Source organism: Macaca fascicularis, chromosome 1, assembly GCF_037993035.2.
Source record: "Macaca fascicularis isolate 582-1 chromosome 1, T2T-MFA8v1.1".
NCBI lineage: Eukaryota > Metazoa > Chordata > Mammalia > Primates > Cercopithecidae > Macaca > Macaca fascicularis.
In genome coordinates, this window is record NC_088375.1 from 134,221,956 (window position 1) to 134,243,699 (window position 21,744).

At 37.3% G+C, this 21,744-nt stretch overlaps 2 protein-coding genes across 14 annotated transcripts in view; both read left to right on the forward strand.

The window, feature by feature from the left end:
* Nucleotides 1-20,419, forward strand: part of DBT (dihydrolipoamide branched chain transacylase E2) — a 106,239-nt gene extending 85,820 nt beyond the window's left edge. For 5 of the 8 annotated variants that reach the window (XR_012417254.1, XR_012417230.1, XR_012417260.1 and 2 more), the window contains 3 exons: nt 487-602; nt 7,474-7,517; nt 11,911-12,034. The gene's annotated coding sequence lies outside the window, so the exon portion shown is untranslated. Of the gene's footprint in view, nt 1-486; nt 603-7,473; nt 7,518-10,440; nt 10,649-11,910; nt 12,035-20,325 lie in introns of those variants that run through there. The other 3 variants (XR_012417233.1, XR_012417231.1, XR_012417232.1) reach the window with 2 other exon arrangements.
* The window catches only part of LRRC39 (leucine rich repeat containing 39), a 31,290-nt gene continuing 10,007 nt past the window's right edge, over nt 462-21,744 (forward strand). For 2 of the 6 annotated variants that reach the window (XM_065549117.1, XM_074000844.1), the window contains exons 1-5: nt 462-619; nt 7,474-7,517; nt 11,911-12,103; nt 20,326-20,431; nt 21,452-21,608. In XM_065549117.1, the coding sequence (XP_065405189.1) occupies nt 11,991-12,103; nt 20,326-20,431; nt 21,452-21,608 (376 nt within the window). In that variant the 5' untranslated portion in view covers nt 462-619; nt 7,474-7,517; nt 11,911-11,990. Of the gene's footprint in view, nt 620-7,473; nt 7,518-10,440; nt 12,104-20,325; nt 20,432-21,451; nt 21,609-21,744 lie in introns of all 6 variants that reach the window. The other 4 variants (XM_005542612.4, XM_074000839.1, XM_074000845.1 and 1 more) reach the window with 3 other exon arrangements.

Sequence of the window (21,744 nt, forward strand, 5' to 3'; positions counted from 1 at the left end):
TATGAAAACTGAAGAGATCGAAGTGAGAGGTAATTTAATTTGAAGCCCAGGTACAGCAGAAGTTTGGGGCTCCTCTGTTACTCATGCTTATCCACACCTTTATTTTTTCTTTTTCTAAAGCATCTGGGTCTTTAGCTCAAACTTATGCAGATCTATGGTTTACTGGGTATAATTTTTGTTATGGCATACATCAACATATTCCAAGTTTCTCTACTTGGATGGAATAGATGCATTAAATTCTGTGAAATGATTAAGTTGTGAAAAGTAGAAGGAGTTTGAATAGGCATTATTTTTCAGGATCTTAGAAATAGTTATGCCTGATAGTTTTATAATGTCTGTAGTATGGTTTTGCAGTCCACAGAATGCACTCACATACATTATCAGCTGATCCTTCGCAAAGAAGCCTCATGTGATTCTTTCTATTCTCAGCTTTGTCCAGGAACTAAAATTAGAACTAGGCTGACATTACATTTCACTTGGTTACAGCTGACTGGGGATTTTAATCATTTGGAGCCACATTGAAAAAAATTTCCCCCTGCAATCTACTCTTAACTGATAGTCACTAATTTTGGTTATGTGAGCTTCAGCATCTACCGATATTGGTAAGTATTTGACAATGGTGAGTATTTTTCAAAAATATTTTTCCTTTATTCTTCACATATAAATAGCTTGCTGCTGATACCTCTACTGTGTCTGTATTGGTCGGAATGTCCAAACGAACTGGAATAGAATTTAAAAGTTTTCTGCGGGGTGTTCATGTGTGCTCCTCTGGAAGATAGATTTCCACAGAAGTAAGAAACAATTCTTCTGCGATTCTTTTGCTATGCTTACCTCACTTGCCACACTATGTGCTTTTTTCTGTTATGGTAATAATCAAAGTAGAGAGCACAATCCTGTGCTGGAGGAAGAAATACATCATTATTGACTTGTGTTTCCCTAGGGGAAATTGATCGTTATAGGAAAACTGATGGATTAGCAACATTTAATGGCAAATGAGGAATTGAATTCGCAAATGGATGAATCGTTTTGCATGTCTAGTAAAATACATGTATAAGTGTAGATACTTGGGATTTTAAAAATATTTTTATTATTTGAGTATTTAGCAAAAACTTCAAACTTTCTTAAATCAGAGACAATAAATTGTAAATTGATTGCGATATGCTCAGGAAGTTGGATTACCAGTATGTATCCCAAGGTTTCTTCACAGCAAAGAGATCTCGCATTCTGTTCCTGAGTAAATTCAGCATGCCTTGCTTAGAGATTTTCTCAACAATGTCCTGCATATGCCAATTATTTTTTAATCTTGAAATTTTAAACTTTTTTCTGTAATATAGTTCTTTGTCTGTCTCACACACATATATACTACATAATATTAGTTTAAAAAATCAATAATTTAGAAGAGGTTAATAATGAAAAGCAATATTATCTATCCAATTCCTCTCTATCACCAGCCCTCTCTAGAAGTAATCATTTTAACCATTTTGGAATTCAGTTTTCAGTGCTTATCTCCATATTTCTTTTTCAAAGACAATTGCATGCTATTTTTTAATCAACTTTAAACATTGTCTGTGGAGCTTCATTATAAGAGGTGGGGATTAAGTTCCCTTACACTGCCATAGGGTTATATCCCTATTTTTAGCTTCTCTCTTGATTACCTTAATAACTTTAAGCAAATACTTTAATCTTTATTTCTTGTTCCATAAGGTACGGACAGTATCTGTTGATTCCCCACTTTGAAGATGTGGATATCGGTGTTCCTATCATTTACTTCTTTTCCTCATTTCCTTCTTCCACATTCTGTTAAAAGTACTGTCACTTTTATGTTTTCAAGATATAAGGCATTAATATTCTGCTCTGTAACCCTCAATAAGTCTTCCTTACTTTTTTATAGATTAATTTATTTCAAAAGTTTAAGACCAATACATAGGCTTTACTATGTAATTTCTGTTTTCTGTAGAGCCAACATTTCCTTCTCAGTATCAATGTTATATTCATTGTACCAAAGAAGAATGTTAAAATAGATTCTCCTTTCCTCCACTTCAATAGTTGCTAAAAAATCATGCCACATTTTGTTGGCTTTATATATAGACTGTGGTTTTCTTGTACAGTGTCTTCCTCAACACAATTTCTGACTGCCTTTCTTTTTGCTTACTGGGAGAAGAAATTTCATCTTTTCACCATATCTCCAATGTCACACAGTTTTTCCCCCTTAATTCTAGCTATTTTTATAATTCAATGGATGACTACTGCCATTGCTTTTTTTTTTTTTAATTTATTTATTATTATTATACTTTAAGTTGTAGGGTACATGTGCATAACGTGCAGGTTTGTTACATATGTATACTTGTGCCATGTTGGTGTGCTGCACCCATCAACTCGTCATTTACATCAGGTATAACTCCCAATGCAATCCCTCCCCCCTCCCCCCTTCCCATGATAGGCCCCGGTGTGTGATGTTCCCCTTCCCGAGTCCAAGTGATCTCATTGTTCAGTTCCCACCTATGAGTGAGAACATGCGGTGTTTGGTTTTCTGTTCTTGTGATAGTTTGCTAAGAATGATGGTTTCCAGCTGCATCCATGTCCCTACAAAGGACACAAACTCATCCTTTTTTATGGCTGCATAGTATTCCATGGTGTATATGTGCCACATTTTCTTAAGACAATTTCATTCTTGTTGCCCGGTCTGGAGTGCAATGGTGTGATCTCAGCTCACTACAACCTCTGCCTCCCGGGTTCAAGTGATTCTCCTGCCTCAAGCCTCCCAAGTAGCTGGGATTACAGGCATGTGCCACCACACCCAGCTAATTTTATATTTTTTTAGTAGAGATGGGGTTTCACCATGTTGGTCAGGCTGGTCTCGAACTCCTGACCTCAAGCAGTCCACCCACCTCAGCCTCCCAAACTGCTGGGATTACAGGCATGAGCCACCATGCCCAGCTATTGCTTTTAAAACATTGTTTTACTTTATTTTTAATTTTTTAAACTATCTTGAAAAACATTGCTGGGAACAGCCTTATTCATGTTTCCTGGTGGAGACACCCTTCCTCTAGGTATATACCTTTGAATGGAATTGCTGGATCATAAGCTGTGCTTATCTTCAATATTAGTACATAAGTATTTCAAAATAGTTAATACTAATTTACAATTTCACCAATATACCAGGAATGCGTGAGGATTTCTGTAAGTCAAATTCTCGTCAACACTTGGTATAGTCAGCCTTTTGAATTTTAGCCACTCTGACAGATGTTCATTGGTATCTTATTGTGTTTTTATTAAGGTGGAGCACAACTTTATATGTTTTTGGTCAGCTGGATTTTTTTTTATCCACAGGGCAAGTTCTACCATTTGGATTTTATTGTTTGAAAATTTCCTGTTCAATTGTATTTTTTGTCACCTTTTTGAGTTGATTTTTAGGGGTTTGTTATATAATCTAGATGTAGTCCATTGGTGGTTACAAATATTGCCAATATCTTCCCCCACTAATGTACATGGTATTCCTTTTATTTTCTAAGTGATGTCTTTCAATAAGTTCTTAATTGTAATGTAGCCCACTTTATCAATCTGTGTTAGGCTGTTCTTGCATTGCTATAAAGAAATACCCGGCCAGGGCCAGGCACGGTGGCTCTCACCTGTAATCCCAGCACTTTGGAAGGCCGAGGCAGGCAGATCACGAGATCAGGAGATCGAGACCATGGTGAAACCCGGTTTCTACTAAAAATACAAAAAATTAGCCAGGGGCAGTGGCAGGAGCCTATAGTCCCAGCTACGCAGGAGGCTGAGGCAGGAGAATGGTGTGAACCCAGAAGGCGGAGCTTGCAGTGAGCCGAGATCGCACCACTGCACTCCAGCCCAGGTGACAGAGCGAGACTTCGTCTCAAAAAAAAAAAAAAAGAAAAAAGAAATACCTGGCCAGGCACAGCAGCTCATGTCTGTGATCCTAGCACTAGCACTTCTGGAGGCCAATGCAGGTGGTTCACTTGAGCCCAGGAGTTCAAGACCAGCCCGGAGAATGTGGAGAGATCCTGTCACTACAAAAAATTTAAAAAAAAAAAAAAAAGCTGGCACACTGTTTATCTCCTGTAGTCCCAACTATTCTGAAGGCTGAGGCAGAGGGGCCCCAGGAAATCAAGGCTACCATAAGCCATGATTGTGCCACAACACTCCAGCCTTGGTAGCAGAGTAAGGGCCTGTCTCAAGAAAAAAAAAAAAAACCCACAAAACAAACAAAAAAATACCTGAAACTGGGTAAATTATAAAGAAAAGAGGTTTAATTGGCTCATGGTCCTGCAGGCTTTACAGGAAGCATGGTGCTGGCATCTGGTTGGCTTCTAGTGAAGCCTCAGGGAGCTTTCAATCCTGGTGGAAGGCGAAGGGAGAAGCCTGCATCCCACAAGACCAGAGCAGGAGCAAAAGAGGGAGCTGGTGGAGGTGCCACACACTTAAAGAACCAGATCTTGCAAGAACTCACTGTTTCAAGGACAGCACCATGCCATGAGGGATCCTCCTCCATGATCCAATCACCTCCTACCTAGCCCCACCTCCAATGCTGGGGATTACAGTTCAACATGAGATTTGGTGGAAACATATATTCAAACTATATAACAATCTTTTCCTTTATGGATATGCTTTGTATTCTGTTTTAAAAAGTGTTCTCTACTTTAAGGACATCAAGATAAGTCCTATATTGTCACCTAAATGTTTTATTTTTCTACTTTCACTTTTAGATCTATAATTCACATGGAATTAATTTTGGTAATATACAGATATTCAACAGTCCCAATATAATTTATCTTAAAAAATTGTTTCCATGGCCAGGTGTGGTGGCTTACACCTGTAATCCCAGCACTTTGGGAGGCCAAGGAAGGCAGATTACTTGAGCCCAGGAGTTCAAGACCAGCCCGGGCAACATGGTAATACCTCATCTCTACAAAAAATACATAAATTAGCTGGGTGTCATGGTGTGCACCTGTAGTCCCAGCTACATGGGAGGCTGAGGTGGGAGAATGGCTTGATCCCAGGAGGTGGAGGTTGCAGTGAGCCAAGATCATGCCACTGCTCTCCAGCTTGGGCAACAGAACCAGACCCTGTCTGAAAAAAAAAATTTCTACAATTGTTGCAGGAAGTCAGGGACCCCAAATGGAGTGACCAGCTAGAACCGTGGCAGAGGAACATAAATTGTGAAGATTTCATGGACATTTATCACTTCCCTAGTAATACTCTTATAATTTCTTATGCCTGTCTTTACTTCAATCTCTGAACATAAATTGTGAAGCTTTCCTGGACATTTATCAGTTCCCAAATAATACTCTTATAATTTCTTACGCCTGTCTTACTTTAATCTCTTAATCCTGTTATCTTCATAAGCTGAGAATGTACGTCACCTCAGGACCACTGTTGTACAACTTGATTGTAAAATGTGTGTTTGAACAATATGAAATCAGTGCACCTTGAAAAGGGACAGAATAACAGCGATTTCTCAGGGAACGAGGGAAGATAACCATATGGTCTGACTGCCTGCGGGACGGGAAGAATAGAGCCATATTTTTCTTCTTGCAGAGAGCCTATAAATGGACGTGCAAGTAGTAGAGATATCACTAAATTCTGTTCCTAGTAAGGAATATAATATTAAGACCCTAAAAAAGAATGCATTCCTGTGGGGAGGTCTATAAACGGCCACTCTGGGAGTGTCTGTCTTATGCAGTTGAGATAAGGAATGAAATACACCCTCGTCTCCCGCAGTACCCTCAGGCTCATTAGGGTGGGGAAAAACCCCACCCTGGTGAATTTGAGGTCAGACCAGTTATCTGCTCTCGAACCCTGTTTTCTGTTGTTTAAGATGTTTATCAAGACAATACATGCACAGCTGAATATAGACCCTTATCAGGAGTTTTTGATTTCGCCCTTTGCCTTGGGATCTTTGCTTTGCCCTTTGCCTTGTGATCTTTGCTTTGCCCTTTGCCTTGTGATCTTTATTGGCCTCAGAAGCATGTGATCTTTGTGACCTACTCACTGTTCATACATCCCCTCCCCTTTTGAAGTCCTTAATAAAAACCTGCTGGTTTTGCAGCTCAGGTGGGTATCACAGACCTACCGATATGTGATGTCACCCCCGGCAGCCCAGCTGTAAAATTCCTCTCTTTGTACTCTTTCTCTTTATTTCTCAGACCGGCCAACACTTAGGGAAAATAGAAAAAACCTACATTGAAATATTGGGGGCAGGTTCTTCCAATACACAATGTTCTGCAGTGCCTATATGTATATGAGTCTGTTTCTGGGGTTCCTTATTCAGGTACACTGATGTTTGTCTGTTGCACCAATAACATTATCTAGTACTATAGCTTTAAAAGAGATTTTGATGAATGTAGAATAAATCCTCCCACTCCAGTTTTCTTTGGCAAGCCTGTCTGGGCTATTTTGTATCTTAAGAACTGTCATTAAAAATTAGAAACTGATTGTCAAATTGCTCCTCTCCTTCTCCAAATGAAATTTGTATTGAGACTGATTATAGTTCAATGTGGGGAAAATTGACATTTTTACAGATTGAGTCTTTCAATCAATGAATATGATGTATATCTCTTCATTTATTTAGGTCTTCTTTAATTTCACTCCGATTTTTAGTTTTCTGTATAGAGGTTTTACACATCCTGTTTATTAAGAATTTGATTTTTATGCTATTGAAAATAGTATATTTTTGGCCAGGTGCAGTGGCTCATGCCTGTAATCTCAGCATTTTGGGAGGCTAAAGAGGGTGGATCACGAGGTCAGGAGATTGAGACCAGCCTGGCTAACATGGTGAAATCCCGTCTCTACTAAAAAAATACAAAAAAATTAGCCAGGCATGGTGGCGGGCACCTGTAGTCCCAGCTACTCAGGAGGCTGAGGTAGGAGAATGGCATGAAACCAGGAGGCAGAGCTTGCAGTAAGCTGAGATTGTGCCACTGCGCTCCAGCCTGGGTGACAGAGCGAGACTCCATCTCAAAAAAAAAAAAAAAAAAACAAACAGTATATTTTAAGAATTTAATATCAATTTTCTGCTGGAATATAGGACACATACTTGATTTTTCAAAATATTGACTTGCCAGAAATCTTGCTATATTCTATATATTTAGTTGTAGATTCTCTTGGATTTTCTAGTTCATAATTGTACTCATGAAAAATGTCCTTTTGTTTTTTATTCCTTTTCAAACTTTAAGCCTTTTATTTCTTTTTCTTGCTTTTATGCAAAGGGTAGAGCCATCATACAGTATTGAATGGAAGTAGTGACAGCAGACATCTTTTTCTAATTTTAAATGAAGGGCTTTCAATGTTACACTATCAAGTATGATTGCTGCAGATTTTTGTTAGATATACTTGGTTAGGTTAAAGAAATTATCTTCTACTTATAGTATGTTAAGACTTGTTTTTAATCACATGATATTAAATTTTAATAATTTTCTACATCTATTGGAATGATCATTTTTTTTTCTCTTCTAGTCTATTACTTCAGAATATTACATTAATTGATTTCTCAAACAAAGGTAAGCAAACAAACCTTAATCTCTGGAATAAACCCAACATGGCTATAATGTCTCTTCTTTTTTTGTTTGTTTGTTTTGAGACAGAGTCTGGCTCTGTTGCCCTGGTGGGAGTGCAGTGCTGCCATCTCAGCTCACTGCAACCTCTGCCTCTTGGGTTCAAGCGATTCTCCCACTTCAGCCTCCCAAGTAGTTGGGATTACAGGTGCATGCCACCACACCTGGCTAATTTTTGTATTTTTTCTTTTCTTTTTTTTTTTGGAGACAGATTCTCACTGCATCACCCAGGCTGGAGTGCAGTGGCATGATCTTGGCTGGCTGCAACCTCCTAATTTTTTTGTATTTTAGTAGAGACGGGATTTCACTGTGTTGCCTATGCTGGTCTCGAACTCCTGAGTTCATGCAATCTGCCTGCCTTGGCCTCTCAAAGTGCTAGGATTATAGGCATGAGCCACTACGCCTGGCCTTTGTTGTATTTTTTTTTTAGTAGAGACAGGGTTTCACCATGTTGTCCAGGCTGGTCTTGAATGCCTGACCTCAAGTGATCTGCCCACCTTGGCCTCCCAAAGTGCTGGAATTACATGCGTGAGCCACTGCGCCTGGCCAGTATTTTCTTTTTCCTACATTGCCAGATATGGTTTGCCAGTATATGGTTTAGGACTTTTCTCCATAATATATTTGCTAGTGAGATTAGCCTGTATTTTTCTTTCTAGAATTACCATTCTTAGGGTTTGGTATCAAGGGTATGCTAATCTCATAATCTGAATTGGGGAGTATTTCTTTTCTGTTCTCAGGAAGAGTTCATGCTATGATTAGTGTTATTTTTACCCCTCAAATGCTTGGTAGAATTTGCCATTGAAGGCATCTCTAGGACCAGCATTTTGTTTGTGGAGAGATTTTAGATTATTATTATTATATTCTATTGTGTCATTTTAAAATTTTATACATGTATGTGCTTATCTATAATATACCCTTTCTTCTGTTTTCTTTGTGTTTGTTTTGCATTATCTAGCTTCTTGAGATGGATGTAAATTTTTTAGCCTAATTTCTTCTAAAATGTATACTTAAGGCTAGAAATTTCCCTCTACTACATTACCTGTATTGCATACATTTTGATTTGTGGTATTTTTGTTAATTCAGTTCAAAATGCCTTCTAATTTCATGATGATAGCTTCTTTGACTATAGGTTATTTAGAAGTGTGTTTCGTGTATGGATGCAGTAGCTCACGCCTGTAATCCCAGCACTTTGGGAGGCTGAGGTGGGAGGATCATTTGAGCCCAGGAGTTTAAGACCAGCCCGGGCAACATAGCAAGACCCCTGTCTTTACAAAAAAATAAAATTAAAAAAAAAAAACAGCTGGGGCATGGTTGCACACATCTGTAATCCCAGCTACTTGGAAGGCTGACGCAGGAGGACTACTTAAGTCCTGGAGTTTGAAGCTGCAGTGAGCTGAGATTGCACCTCTGCACTCCAGCCTATGCAACAGAACAAGACCATGTCTCAAAAAAAAAAAGGAAAGAAACTTTAAAAAGCATGTTTCTTTAGCTGAAAGAATATAAGCTTTTTTTTTCCAGGTATCTTTTCATTATTGATTTCTAGCAAGTTTATATTTTGATTAGAAAAAAAACTTTATGCTACTTTAATCCCTTGAAATTGACTGAGACTTGCTGTATGACTCCAATATGAGATTTTTTTTCTGTGACTCTTTCATGTGTTTTTTAAAGCATAATGTATTCTGTCATTGTAGGATATAGTTCTTTATTTATCATTTAAGTAAGTTTATTCATTGTGTGGTTCAAATCTTCAGTATTCTTCCGAAGTTTTAGACTGCTTGTGCAATCAGTTGCTGAAAGAATGGTTAAAATCTCCCACTTCAATTCTGGATTCCTTGATTTTTCCCTTTAGTTCTGTCAATTTTCCTTTGTATTTGGAAGCCATGTTATTAGAGGCATATAATTTAAAGTTTTTTTATATTTCTTGTGGATTGAATCTTTTATTATGCTATGATTGATCTTTTATATCTATAAAGTATTTGTGCCTAAAGTCCATTTTGTCTGCTATTAATATATTGATATAGCCTTCTTCTGCTTAGTGTTTGCATAGTATATCTGAAAAAATGTAATTGATTAGCCAGACCTGGTGGCACATGCCTATGCTTCTAGCTACCTGAGAGGCTGAGGCAGGAGGATCACTTAAGCCCAGGGATCAAGGCTGCAGTGAGTCATATCCCGCCAATGTATTCAAGCCTAGGTGATAGAGTGAGACGCTGTCTCAAAAGAGCAAAGAAGGAAAGAAGAAAAGGACGGAGGGAGGGAAGGAGGAAGGAAGAAAGGAAAGAAATGAAGATATAAAAAAAGAAAAAGTTAATTGAAATATGATTCATATATAAATTCTCTCTTTCAGTGTACAGCTTGGTAGTTTTATTGAAGAGTTGTACAATCATCACCACTAATTCTAGAATATTTTCATCACCCAAAAAACTGTACAGTTAGCAGTCACTCCCTATTTTCCCCTCTACAAATCTCCTGGGTACCATAAAGCTACTTTTTGAATCTATAGATTTGCCTATTCTGGACATTTCATGTAAATGAGATCATATATGTGGTCTTTTGTGCCTCACTTCTTTCACTTAGCATAATTTTATTAAAAGTTTATTTATGCTGTGGCATATATCTATACTTCATTCATTTTTATGGCTAAATAACATTCCATTGTATGGATATACCACATCTTGTTTATCCATTCATCAGTAGATGGCCATTTGTGTTGTTACCACTTTTTACCTATTATGAATACTGTTTCTATCAACATTCATATAAAGGATTTTATGAGAACGTTTGTTTTCATTTCTTGTGGGTATACACCTAGGAGTGGATCTTTTCCTGTTCTTGTACTGTCCACTTTTCTCTATCTCTATTTTTTTAGGTGTGCCTCTCATAAACAATATTCAGGATTTTGTCTTTTCTTTAACTGGACAACCTTAGTATATTAACTTGGAAGACTTAATCATCAGGGAAGTACAGATTATGACCACCCTGGGATATTGCTTTATGCAGCAGTGGATGTATATCAACGGGGACCTTTATACAGTGGTAGTAAGAGTATAAATGGGCACAATCAATTTGGAAAACAATTTGGCTCTGTCTTATAAATTGGAACATTTACATACACTATGATCCAGCAATTTTAATTCTAGATATGTACCCAATAGAAATAATTCTACTTGAACACCAAGAAGATAAAAACAATAATTTTAGAAAAAGTATTGCTTATAATAGCAAAGCTCTGGGACCCAAATATTCACATTCATTAGAATGGATAAACTGTGGGATAGCTATATATTTTGGAGATCATGGCATATGAATATATAAGATACTTTTCCTTTTTTTGAGCTATATAATTTCCCATGATACGGGTAGACTATAGTTTACTGATGAAATGTTAGATTGTTTCCAATATTTTGCTGTTATGAAAAACACTGCGAATAACTTCAGATAAATTGCTAGAAGCGTGGATGAGCATTTGTGAGTTTGATAAATATTACCAAGTTTCTCTCCATGCAGAATATAGTAATATCACCACTGATGCAGATAAGTGTCTGTTTCCCTATGTTGTTGCAAATTTTATTGCTTTCTTTTCCAACTACATTACTTTCTATTTACTTTACTTCCATTATGGTTTTCCTATAACATTGAATAGAAGTGATTGTGGACGTCTTTGTATTCCTGAATTTGAAAGGAAATAATTCAAATAATTGTGAATCAAATTCTTTGATTATTGCTAAGTTGGTAAAAAATCAATACGATTATTTTAAGGCCATAGGATATTCCATTAAAATGTACCTACCATAATTTACATAACCATTCTCCTATTATTGAGTATTTTCCTCTCATTTCTGAGATTCAGGTCAAAATCCTTAATACTGCATCTGTCCATTTGCAATTTATTTTACACAAAAGGAAACAATCCCTATATGTTATCATTTAACTGAATTTCCACTTGTGCACATGGTGTCCTGATTAGATTGATGTCTCAAGATCCCAGTCTTTTTAAAAATCTCCATTATTTAGCCATTTTCCCTATATTTGGACATGAAGACTTGTCGCAGTTTTTCATTATTGTGAACTATATAGTAACAAAGGAATCATATATTAGATATGAGACCCGAAGAAAATTGTTCATCTTCTTTAAAGCTTAATTTTCTCATCTATATATTAGTCAATACAAGTACCTATATTACAGTATTTTATGAGAATTTTTAAGTATGATATGGCATGTAAAGTATATAAAATAGTTTTTGGAGCATGGAATGTGCTCTATAAATACTAGCTATTATGATCATTATGGTACTCAATGAACAGTCTGAAACATTGCTTTTTTCTCTGATACAATTAGGTCCTTTCTGAAATGGTATCTGTGATTCAGCTATTCAAAACCTAATGAAGTTGGTGACTCCATGACAATGTGGAGAAATCATGACAGAAAATGTGGTTTGTACTGGGGCTGTCAATGCTGTAAAGGAAGTTTGGGAAAAAAGAATAAAGAAACACAATGAAGACCTGAAGCGAGAGAAGGAATTTCAACACAAGTATGCTAAAACATATTTATTATTTTGAATTAGTGAAATTAACATTATCATCACCATTAAAAAGAGCATTCTAAATGCCTATTATTGAATTTGATATAGAATTTCATTTACTGAAAACTCAAAATATACTTTAAAAAAACAGCTGACTCAATTAAATTTGTCTATGTGCTAGGAGTCACAAAAAATACAAATATGAAAATAGTAGCTATCTTATACCCTCATAGTACTCTGTTTAACATTCATCAAAGTTTGACTAGTATCATACAGTGTAATTTTCAGGATTGTATGTTCAGCATTAACATGCCCTAGGATCTAAAACAACATTTGGCAGTAGAAGGTACAGGAGATTCTCATTTATTTGAATAGTCATGTGTTCTAGCCAGAGCTGCTCGATCACTTGATTCCTTGATCTGGGCTATATTTATTTGAATCTCATTTCCTCTGCCTTCATTTTATCTTACCTACTTTCCTGATTGGATGTCTCCCAAAAGTATTATACTAATCCTGCAAAAATAGTCCCTTTCCTTATAGATTCATATAGTTCCGTACAATTCTCATTCATTGTCTCTTTCTATTATTATCATTATTATTTTTGAAATGGAGTCTCACTCTGTTGCCCAGGCTGGAGTGCAATGGAATGATCTCAGCTCACTGCAACCTCCACGTCCCAGATTCAAGTGATTCTCTCTGCCTCAGCCTCCCAAGTAGCTGGGATTACAGGTACATGCCACCACACCCGGCTAATTTTTGTATTCTTAGTTGAGATGGGGTTTCGCCATGTTGGCCAGGCTGGTCTTGAACTCCTGACCTCAGGTGATCCACCCACCTCAGCCTCCCAAAGTGCTGGGATTACAGGCATTGGGCCACCATGCCCAGCCATGAGGCAAATGTTATTTGCCAATGTCAGTTAGCAAATAACAGAAAATTCAACTAAAGATGGCTTAAGTGATAGGGAAGTGAGGCTGTTCTGAAGATAGTCAATGCAAAGCCTCAACATCTTTTAAAAGTCAACTTTTTTTTTTCACCTTCCACTGTTAATTCCTGTGTCAGTTTGATCCTCAGATTAGCTTCCTTCAATGTTACAGGATGACTGGTGCACTTCCAGGCATCACAGCCAATCATCATTATGTTTTCAGAAAAGTGGAAACTATTTTTTTCTATTTCTTCTTTAAGAGTAAGGAAATCTTTCACAGAGGGTTCCCAACAAACCTCTCCTTCACCTCTCATTGGCCAGAATTGGATCAGTTGTACACATCTAACCCAGTTACCTTCTAGGGGAATGAGACTGATTGGTTTAGACAAATTAAGATTCATCCCTAGTGAACAGTCTGAAACATTGTGTATTAGTCCATTTTCATGCTGCTGATAAAGACATACCTGAAACTGGGTAATTTATAAAGGAAAGAGGCTTAACTGACTCACAGTTCCACAAGGCTGGGGAGGCCTCACAATCATGGTGGAAGATGAAGGAAGAGCAAAGGGACATCTTACATGGCAGCTGGCAAAGAGAGAATGAGAACCAAGTGAAAGCGTAAACCTCTTATAAGACCATTGTCTTGGCAATTAACATTAGGCTCCTCATTACTTATGCGAATTTCTGAAGCCAGCTTGAATTTCTCCTCAGAAAATGGCTTTTTCTTTTTCTATCACATCCTCAGGCTGCAAATTTTCTGAACTTTTATGCTCTGTTTCCCTTTTAAAATGGAATGCTTTTAACAGCACCCAAGTCACCTCTTGAATGCTTTGCTGTTTAGAAATGTCTTCCACCAGATAGTGGAACTTCTTTAAGTTCAAAGTTCCACAGATCTCTAGGGCAGGGGCAAAATGCTGCCATTCTTTTTGCTAAAACATAGCAAGAGTCACCTTTATTCCAGTTCCCAACAAGTTCCTCATCTCCATCTGCGATCACCTCAGCCTGGATTTCATTGTCCAAATCATTATCAGCATTTTGGTCAAAGCCATTGAACAAGTCTCTAGGAAGTTCCAAACTTTCCCACATTTTCCTTTCTTCTTCTGAGCCATTCAGCTGTTCCAACCTCTGCCTGTTACCCAGTTCCAAAGTCATTTCCACATTTTTGGGTATCTTTACAGCAGTGCCCCACTCTACCAGTACCAATTTACTATTTTAGTCCATTTTCACACTGCTGATAAAGACATACCTGAGACTGGGTAATTTATAAAGTAAAGAGGTTTAATTGACTCATAGTTCCACATGGCTGGGGAGGCCTCACAATCGTGGAAGACACAGGAAGAGCAAAGGGACATCTTACATGGCAGTCGGCAAAGAGAGAATGAGAACCAAAAGAAAGGGGAATCCTCAGCCAGGCATGGTGGCTCATACCTGTAATCCCAGCACTTTGTGGGGCTGACGTGGGTGGATCACCTGAGGTCAGGAGTTTTAGACCAGTCTGACCAACATGGTGAAACCCCGTCTCTACTAAATACAAAAAAATTAGCCATGAGTGGTGGTGTGTGCCTGTAATTCCAGCTACTTGGGAGCCTGAGGCAGGAGAATTGATTGAACCCGGGAGGCAGAGGTTGCAGTGAGCCAAGACTGCACCATTGCACTCCAGGCTGGGCAACAAGAGTGAAAGTCCATCAAAAGAGAGAAAGAGAGAGAGAAGAAAGAAGGAAGGAAGGAAAGAAAGAAAGAAAGAAAGAAAGAAAGAAAGAAAGAAAGAAAGAAAGAAAGAAAGAAAGAAAGAAAGAAAGAAAGAAAGAAAGAAAGAAAGAAAGAAAGAGGAAGGAAGGAAGGAAGGAAAGAAGGAAGGAAGGAAGGAAGGAAGGAAGGAAGGAAGGAAGGAAGGAAGGAAGGAAGGAAGGAAGGAAAGGAAGGGAGAGAAACCTCTTATAAAACCATCAGATCTTGGGAAACTTACTCATTACCATGAGAACAGTATAAGGCAAACTGCCCCCATGATTCAATTATCTCCCACTGGGACCCTCCCACAACACGTGGGAATTATGGAAGCCACAATTCAAGATGAGATTTGGGTGGGGACACAGCCAAACCATATCACCTGGATTACTTTGTAAACACCTGGACTTGGAATCAATTGGTATTCTTCCAGTAAACAAGGGTGGGGGACAAGAAGCTACTGATAAGCAATGATTTGTGTTGCTAAATATCTGTAAAAACAAAAGATCTGGACAGGGAGGAATAATTTTTCCCACTTAGTTTTTAGTAAGTGTGCAGACATAGCAAGATTCGTGTTCAAGGTGGATTCTACAAGGATAGAGAGGGAAGCCCAAGGTCAAGCCTGGTCAAGAAGAGGATGAGGAGCCTGACTAAAGTTTTGATAAAAGGGATCTTTGTAATTAATTAAGAATCACTTAATTTCAGAAATTTCAGAAGTTCTCTATATAAGAATAATGAGTGTGCAGTCTTGCCCACCCTTACTGCCTTACTGCTTGTTCTTTTTTTGGCATCATCTATTTTATGATTAGGGAGGAGGATTCTCTCTTAGCAAAATGTAATCTCTGAAAGTTAAGTTAGACGAAAATCAGCTTCTACTTTTAGAAACATTGCATGGAATTTGTGTAATGTTTTTCAAAGCACCTTTCCCTTAATCTTAAAGCAATTTCATTGTAAAATCATTGTACAGTATTATAAAGCTTGGATTATGGTTAAAATTAAGTATAAACTACTTCAAAAGTAAATTATATAGAGATCAAAGGTTAGGTTTAAAACCTGTAATATGATTAAATAAATAATTTGCCAGATATGGTGGCTTGTGCCTGTAATCCGAGCACTTTGGCAGGCTGAGGTAGGAGGATCTCTTAAGCCCGAGGAGTTTGAGACCAGACTGGGCAACATAGCAAGACCTTATCTCTAAAACAAAAAGTTAGCTGGGCATGGTGGCATGCACCTGTAGTCCCCATTGCTTGGGAGGCAGAGGGGTGAGGCGGGAGGATCGACTGAGCCCTGGAGATCAAGGCTGCAGTAAGTCACAGTCACACACACTGCACTCCAGCCTGGGCGTGAGACACTGTCTCATTAAAAAAAAAAAAAAAAAAAAAATTAATAAATAAACAACCATAACTGATGCAAAATGGTAAGAATCTGAGAGACCTTTTAAAGTGAGACAGAGAGCTGATTACCAGAGAAAAGGCTAATTGGAAAATTCATAGAAAATTTAAACTGACCAAAGGTAACCCAAAGAAATGTCCCTTCTTTTTTACTCTGCTCTGAAATAGAGCAGTGTTCCTCAAACGTGTCTATGTAGGAATCCCATAGGGATCTTATTAAAATAGCTTCTGGGTTAGTAAGTCTGGAGTAGGACCAAGAGTCTGGATTTCTAACAAGCTCCCAGGAGACAATAATGCTGCTGTTCTGCAAATCACACTGAGTAGCAAGGAAGTAGACAAAAGAAGCAGAAGATTTGAAAGTGGTCAGTACACAGGCAAGGGGTTAGAAGGGTAAGAATGTAATCTAATGCTTCTTCTTTCAGCTAAAAGTGGCTAAAGCTTTAGCTAAACAATGAAAGAAAAAAAAAGCCTACAGTTTAAACAGAAATTGTCCTTTCTCCCTTTTGATGCCAAGCTCCTTGAAAAAATCAAGTACTTAGGTAACAGTTGGTGTGACAATATTGGAAAAAGGCCTTATTCTACAATAATAGGGTTTTATTTTATTTTATTTTATTTTATTTTATTTTATTTTATTTTATTTTAGAGACAGAGTCTCAATCTGTCACCTAGGCTGGCGTGTAGTGGCACAATCTTGGCTTACTGCAACCTCTGCCTCCTGGGTTCAAGTGATTCTCCTGCCTCAGCCTCCTGAGTAGCTGGGATTACAAGCACACACCACCACACCCATCTAATTTGTGTATTTTTAGTGGAGATGCAGTTTTACCACATTGGCCAGGCTGGTCTTGAACTCCTAACCTCAAGTGATCCACCTGCTTTGGCCTCACAAAGTGTTGGGATTACAAGCGTGAGCCACCAGGTGCTGCCTCAAAAGGGTTTTAGAAGAGTTATAAAATTTCGATTAGAGACATGAAAGAATATCAAGATTAAAATAAGCAGTTTCACAACTGTAATCCCAGTGCTTTGGGAGGCTGAGGCAGGAGGATTGCTTGAGCAGGAGGATTGTTCGAGACCAGACTGGGCAACATAGTGATGGCCTGTCTCTTTTTTTTTTTTTTTTTTTTTTGAAAAAAACTGCATAGGAATTATAGAATATTTGAGCTAGAAAATACACAGATATCATTTAATTATAACCTCACATTTTATAGGTAAGGCCCACAGATGGGGGATGTCTTGCCCAAGGTAACCAAATTAATAAATGGTACATTCTGGACTTAGATCATAAAAATACAGAACCAGAAAGAATTTAGGGATCATTACAGAGATGGAAATAGATTTTTCTAATAATAGCCTGACTGTCAACTCAGTAAGGACAGAGCTTTTTGTATCTCCAATGTCTAGTACTTGGCTATAATGATTACTTGATTAATTCCTTAAGTTAAAGGTCAAGGAATCAGATTCCTAATTTACTTGTTACTAAATCTTGCTCTGATTTCACTTCTTTCTTAGTAATAACTAATTAATAACCATTAAGCCCATTGTTTGAATAGTTCTATTTTTATATAAGTGATATAATTGAATAGCTGACATTATACATTTTTTTTTTAGTTATCCATATCTATGGGAAGCTTAGTTGTTTAGATCAGAAGCCCACACATATCCCACTGCCACAGGGCACCTGTTAGCAGATTAGTTAAATTTTAGGCAAGTGATAGATTAAAATACACAGCTACTAAGAGAAGTATTTTACAAGCCCAAAGTATTTTACAAATACGTAAAGACAGCAAATTCAACATTTTGTTTACTTTTGGCTTTCTGTTCATCAAAATAAAATCCTTACTGAAGATCAGTCAATATGCAAAACTGCTAAAAATATGTATTAACTCTCAGGTGTCAATAGATTTCTGGCAAACAAATATTCAAATTAGTTAAACTTCATGTTTTGAGGACTGCTTATATTTATTATGTATCCTTTTAACAGGCTAAAATTTCAAAATGTTCGATTCTAAACTTACTCTCTTTTTCATGCGTGAATAATTTTCTGGGATAGAAATAGCTTTTTGCAAAAGGTTTTCATTTCTTTTCTTTTTTTTTTTTTTTTGAGACAGAGTCTCACTCTGTCCCCCAGGCTGGAGTGCAGTGGCACAATCTTGGCTCACTGCAACATTCGCATCCCAGGTTCAAGCAATTCTCCTGCCTCATCCTCCCTAGTAGCAGGGACTCCGGGCATGCATCACCACACCCGGCTAATTTTTGTATTCTTAGTAGAGATGGGGTTTCACTATGTTGGCCAGACTGGTTTCGAACTCCTGACCTCAGGTGATCCACCCGCCTTAGCATCCCAAAGTGCTGGGATTACAGGCATGAGCCACCGTGCCTGGCCGGTTTTCCAGTTTCTAGTTTGCATTTTTCTAGTTTGAGATCATTCTTATGTTTGCAGTAGATCAAAAATCAATAGGAATGTGCTTCAGAATGACAAATATTTTATACATTTTTATATGTAAAAAATAAAGACTAGATAAAATTAACATGTAGTAAGATGAAATTGAATTCTGAAGTTGAACTGTATTCTTTGTAAGCCATTACAAAACCTATTAAAAATCTATTGATTACTCACCAGGAAAATGCAAATAACCCCCAATCAGATACCATTCACACCCACTAGATGACTATAATAAAAAAGAGGGACAATAGCAAATATTGGTGAGGATGTGAAGAAATCAGAACCTTAATATGCCACTGGTGGGAATGTAAAATGGTGCAGCCATTTTGGAAACAGCTTGGCAGTTTCTGAAAATGTTAAACATAGCCAGGTGCTGTCATTCATGCCTGTAATCCCAGTACTTTGGGAGGCCAAGGCAGGCGGATTGCTTGAGTTTAGGAGTTTGAGACCAGGCTGGGCAACATGGCAAAACCCTGCCTCCACAAATAATACAAAAATTAGCTGGGCATGGTGGAGCATGCCTGTAGTCCCAGCTTCTCAGGAGGCTGAAGTGGGAGGATCACTTGTGCCTGGGAGGCTGATGCTACAGTGGGCCATGATGGTGCCACTGCACTCATGCCTGGATGACAGAGCGAGATTTTGTCTCAAAAAAAGAAAAATGTTAAACATAAAGTTACCATATGACTCAGCAATTCTACTCCTAGGAATGTACCCAAGAAAACTGAAAACATGGTCACACAAAAATTTGCACATCAATATTCATAGCAGCATTATTCCAAATAGCCAGTAGTGGAATTAACCCAATGTCCATCAGTTGATGAATTGGTAAACAAAATGTGTTAGATCCATACAGTGGAATCATTCTGCCATAAAAAAGAATGAAGTACTAATACATGCTACAGCATGAATGAACTTTGAACAAAACGATGCTAAGTGAAAGAAGCAGACACAAAAGATACATATTGTATGGTCCCATTTAAATAAAGTGTCCAGAATAGGAAAATCCATATACAAAAAGTAGATTAGTGATTACCAAGAGGTATGAGAGGGAAGAATGGAGAGTGACTGCTAATGGGTATGGAGTTTCCTTTTTGAGTGATACAATGCTTTGGTATGAGATAGTGATGATAGTTGCACAAACTGTGAATATACCAAAATTTACTGAATTGTGTACTGAAAAAAGTAATTTTTATGGTATGTGTATCAGATCTCAAAAAAGTTATTATTAATAAAATTTATAGAGTTATGATACTTAAAAAAATTAAAAATAGGGCATTTGTGGTACTAATCATATTTATAATTCTTGCAAAATAAGATCTTGTCTGATTTCCAGGTACCAATAGTCAAATGGTTGTTTTTGATTGGTCATTTAAAATATATATATATATATAAAAGTGGCTAGATGCAGTGGCCCACGCCTGGAATCCCAACACTTTGGCAGGCCGAAGCTGGTGGATCACGAGGTCAGGAGTTTGAGACCAGCCTGGCCAACATGGTGAAAACCCATCTCTACTAAAAATAAAAAAAATTAGCCGGGTGTGGTGGCGGGTGCCTGTAATCCTGGGGAGGCTGAGGCAGGAGAATCACTTGAAACTGGAAGGTGGAGGTTGCAGTGAGCCGAGATCAATCAGGCCACTGTACTCCAGCCTGGGCAAAAGAGTGAAACTCCATCTCAAAAAATATATATATATATATAAAGTGAATGTCACCTATGTAATTGTCTATGAACTAAAATGATTTCCTGGTCCCCTAGGCTAGTGCGGATCTGGGAAGAACGAGTAAGCTTAACCAAGCTAAGAGAGAAGGTCACCAGGGAAGATGGAAGAGTCATTTTGAAGATAGAAAAAGAGGAATGGAAGGTAAGCTTTTACAGAATATTTGATTTTCCATATTTTGCATTTTGTGAGTCAGTTGAGAGAATGATTCTGAGACTGTAATTGAGACTAGAATAGTTAGAAACTAATTTTAATAATACACCAAATGAATTTGAGCAACATGAGCAACTGAAAAGAAACACAACTTCACAATTATTTTGCAAAAGTTCAGTTTGCTTCAACCCTGCCTAAACTTAAATCATTTGTAATATTTCTCCTATTAATCTGTTTTATAGCAACTTCTCATTACCCATAAAAAAGAACCATCTGCCTAATAAAAATAATATTGCTTTTCCAAAGAAATGCTCAGTTAAAACTTTACGGAATGGAAATATTAGTATTTTCATTGGGTCTACCACCTCACTCATATTCTTTCTCCCCCTTACACACAAACTCACAGTTTAATTATACTAGGCATACTCTAATTTTTACAAGAGCTTCTAACCCTTGGGTCCATGTTTATTTTTATGTTTTATGTCACTGTTTGTCAGAGTTAGCTCCTTTATATTCTCTACTGGTTATTTTAGGCTGAAAGGGAAAAGGTACAGGGTTCAGAATAGTTGAAACTCTTAAAATTCTCAAATTAAAAAATAAATCTTTTAAAATATTCATATATTTCAAAACAGAAGTGGAAAAACAGTTTGAATTATTGATTGAAATGATTTTTTTGGATACTCTCATTTTCAATAACATATATGTACTTAAGGAAAGCCTAATACTGTATAACAGAATCATCAGGACATACTGCTATGTGTCTACATTATTGATCAAAATATTTCTGTTTATTCTATCATGATTGGGGTTTGAAGGTTTAGCCAAAAAAAAAAAAAGGTAAAGATCTTAAAACTTGGAAGTCACACAAAGCACCTGGAAAAGTAACCCATTAAGGAAAACAAATTCCAAATATTCCAAAGTGCTTATATAAGTCAAATATCACATTTCAGGGTGGTGTGATACTAAAACAATTTAAGTAATATACAACAACTATCATTTCTTTTACTGTAGACCCTCCCTTCTTCTCTGTTGAAACTGAATCAACTACAGGAATGGCAACTTCATAGAACTGGTTTGCTGAAAATACCTGAATTCATTGGAAGATTCCAGAACCTCATTGTGTTAGATTTATCTCGAAATACAATTTCAGAGATACCTCCAGGGATTGGTAAGAAAGATTATTTTTATTCCTGTGCTATTTTATCCACCTGCAGATGTACTTTTTATTAAGATTTTTTTGGATACATGGAATAAAGACCTCTTTATACAGCCCTCAACCTTGAGAAATTTTAAACATTTAGTCT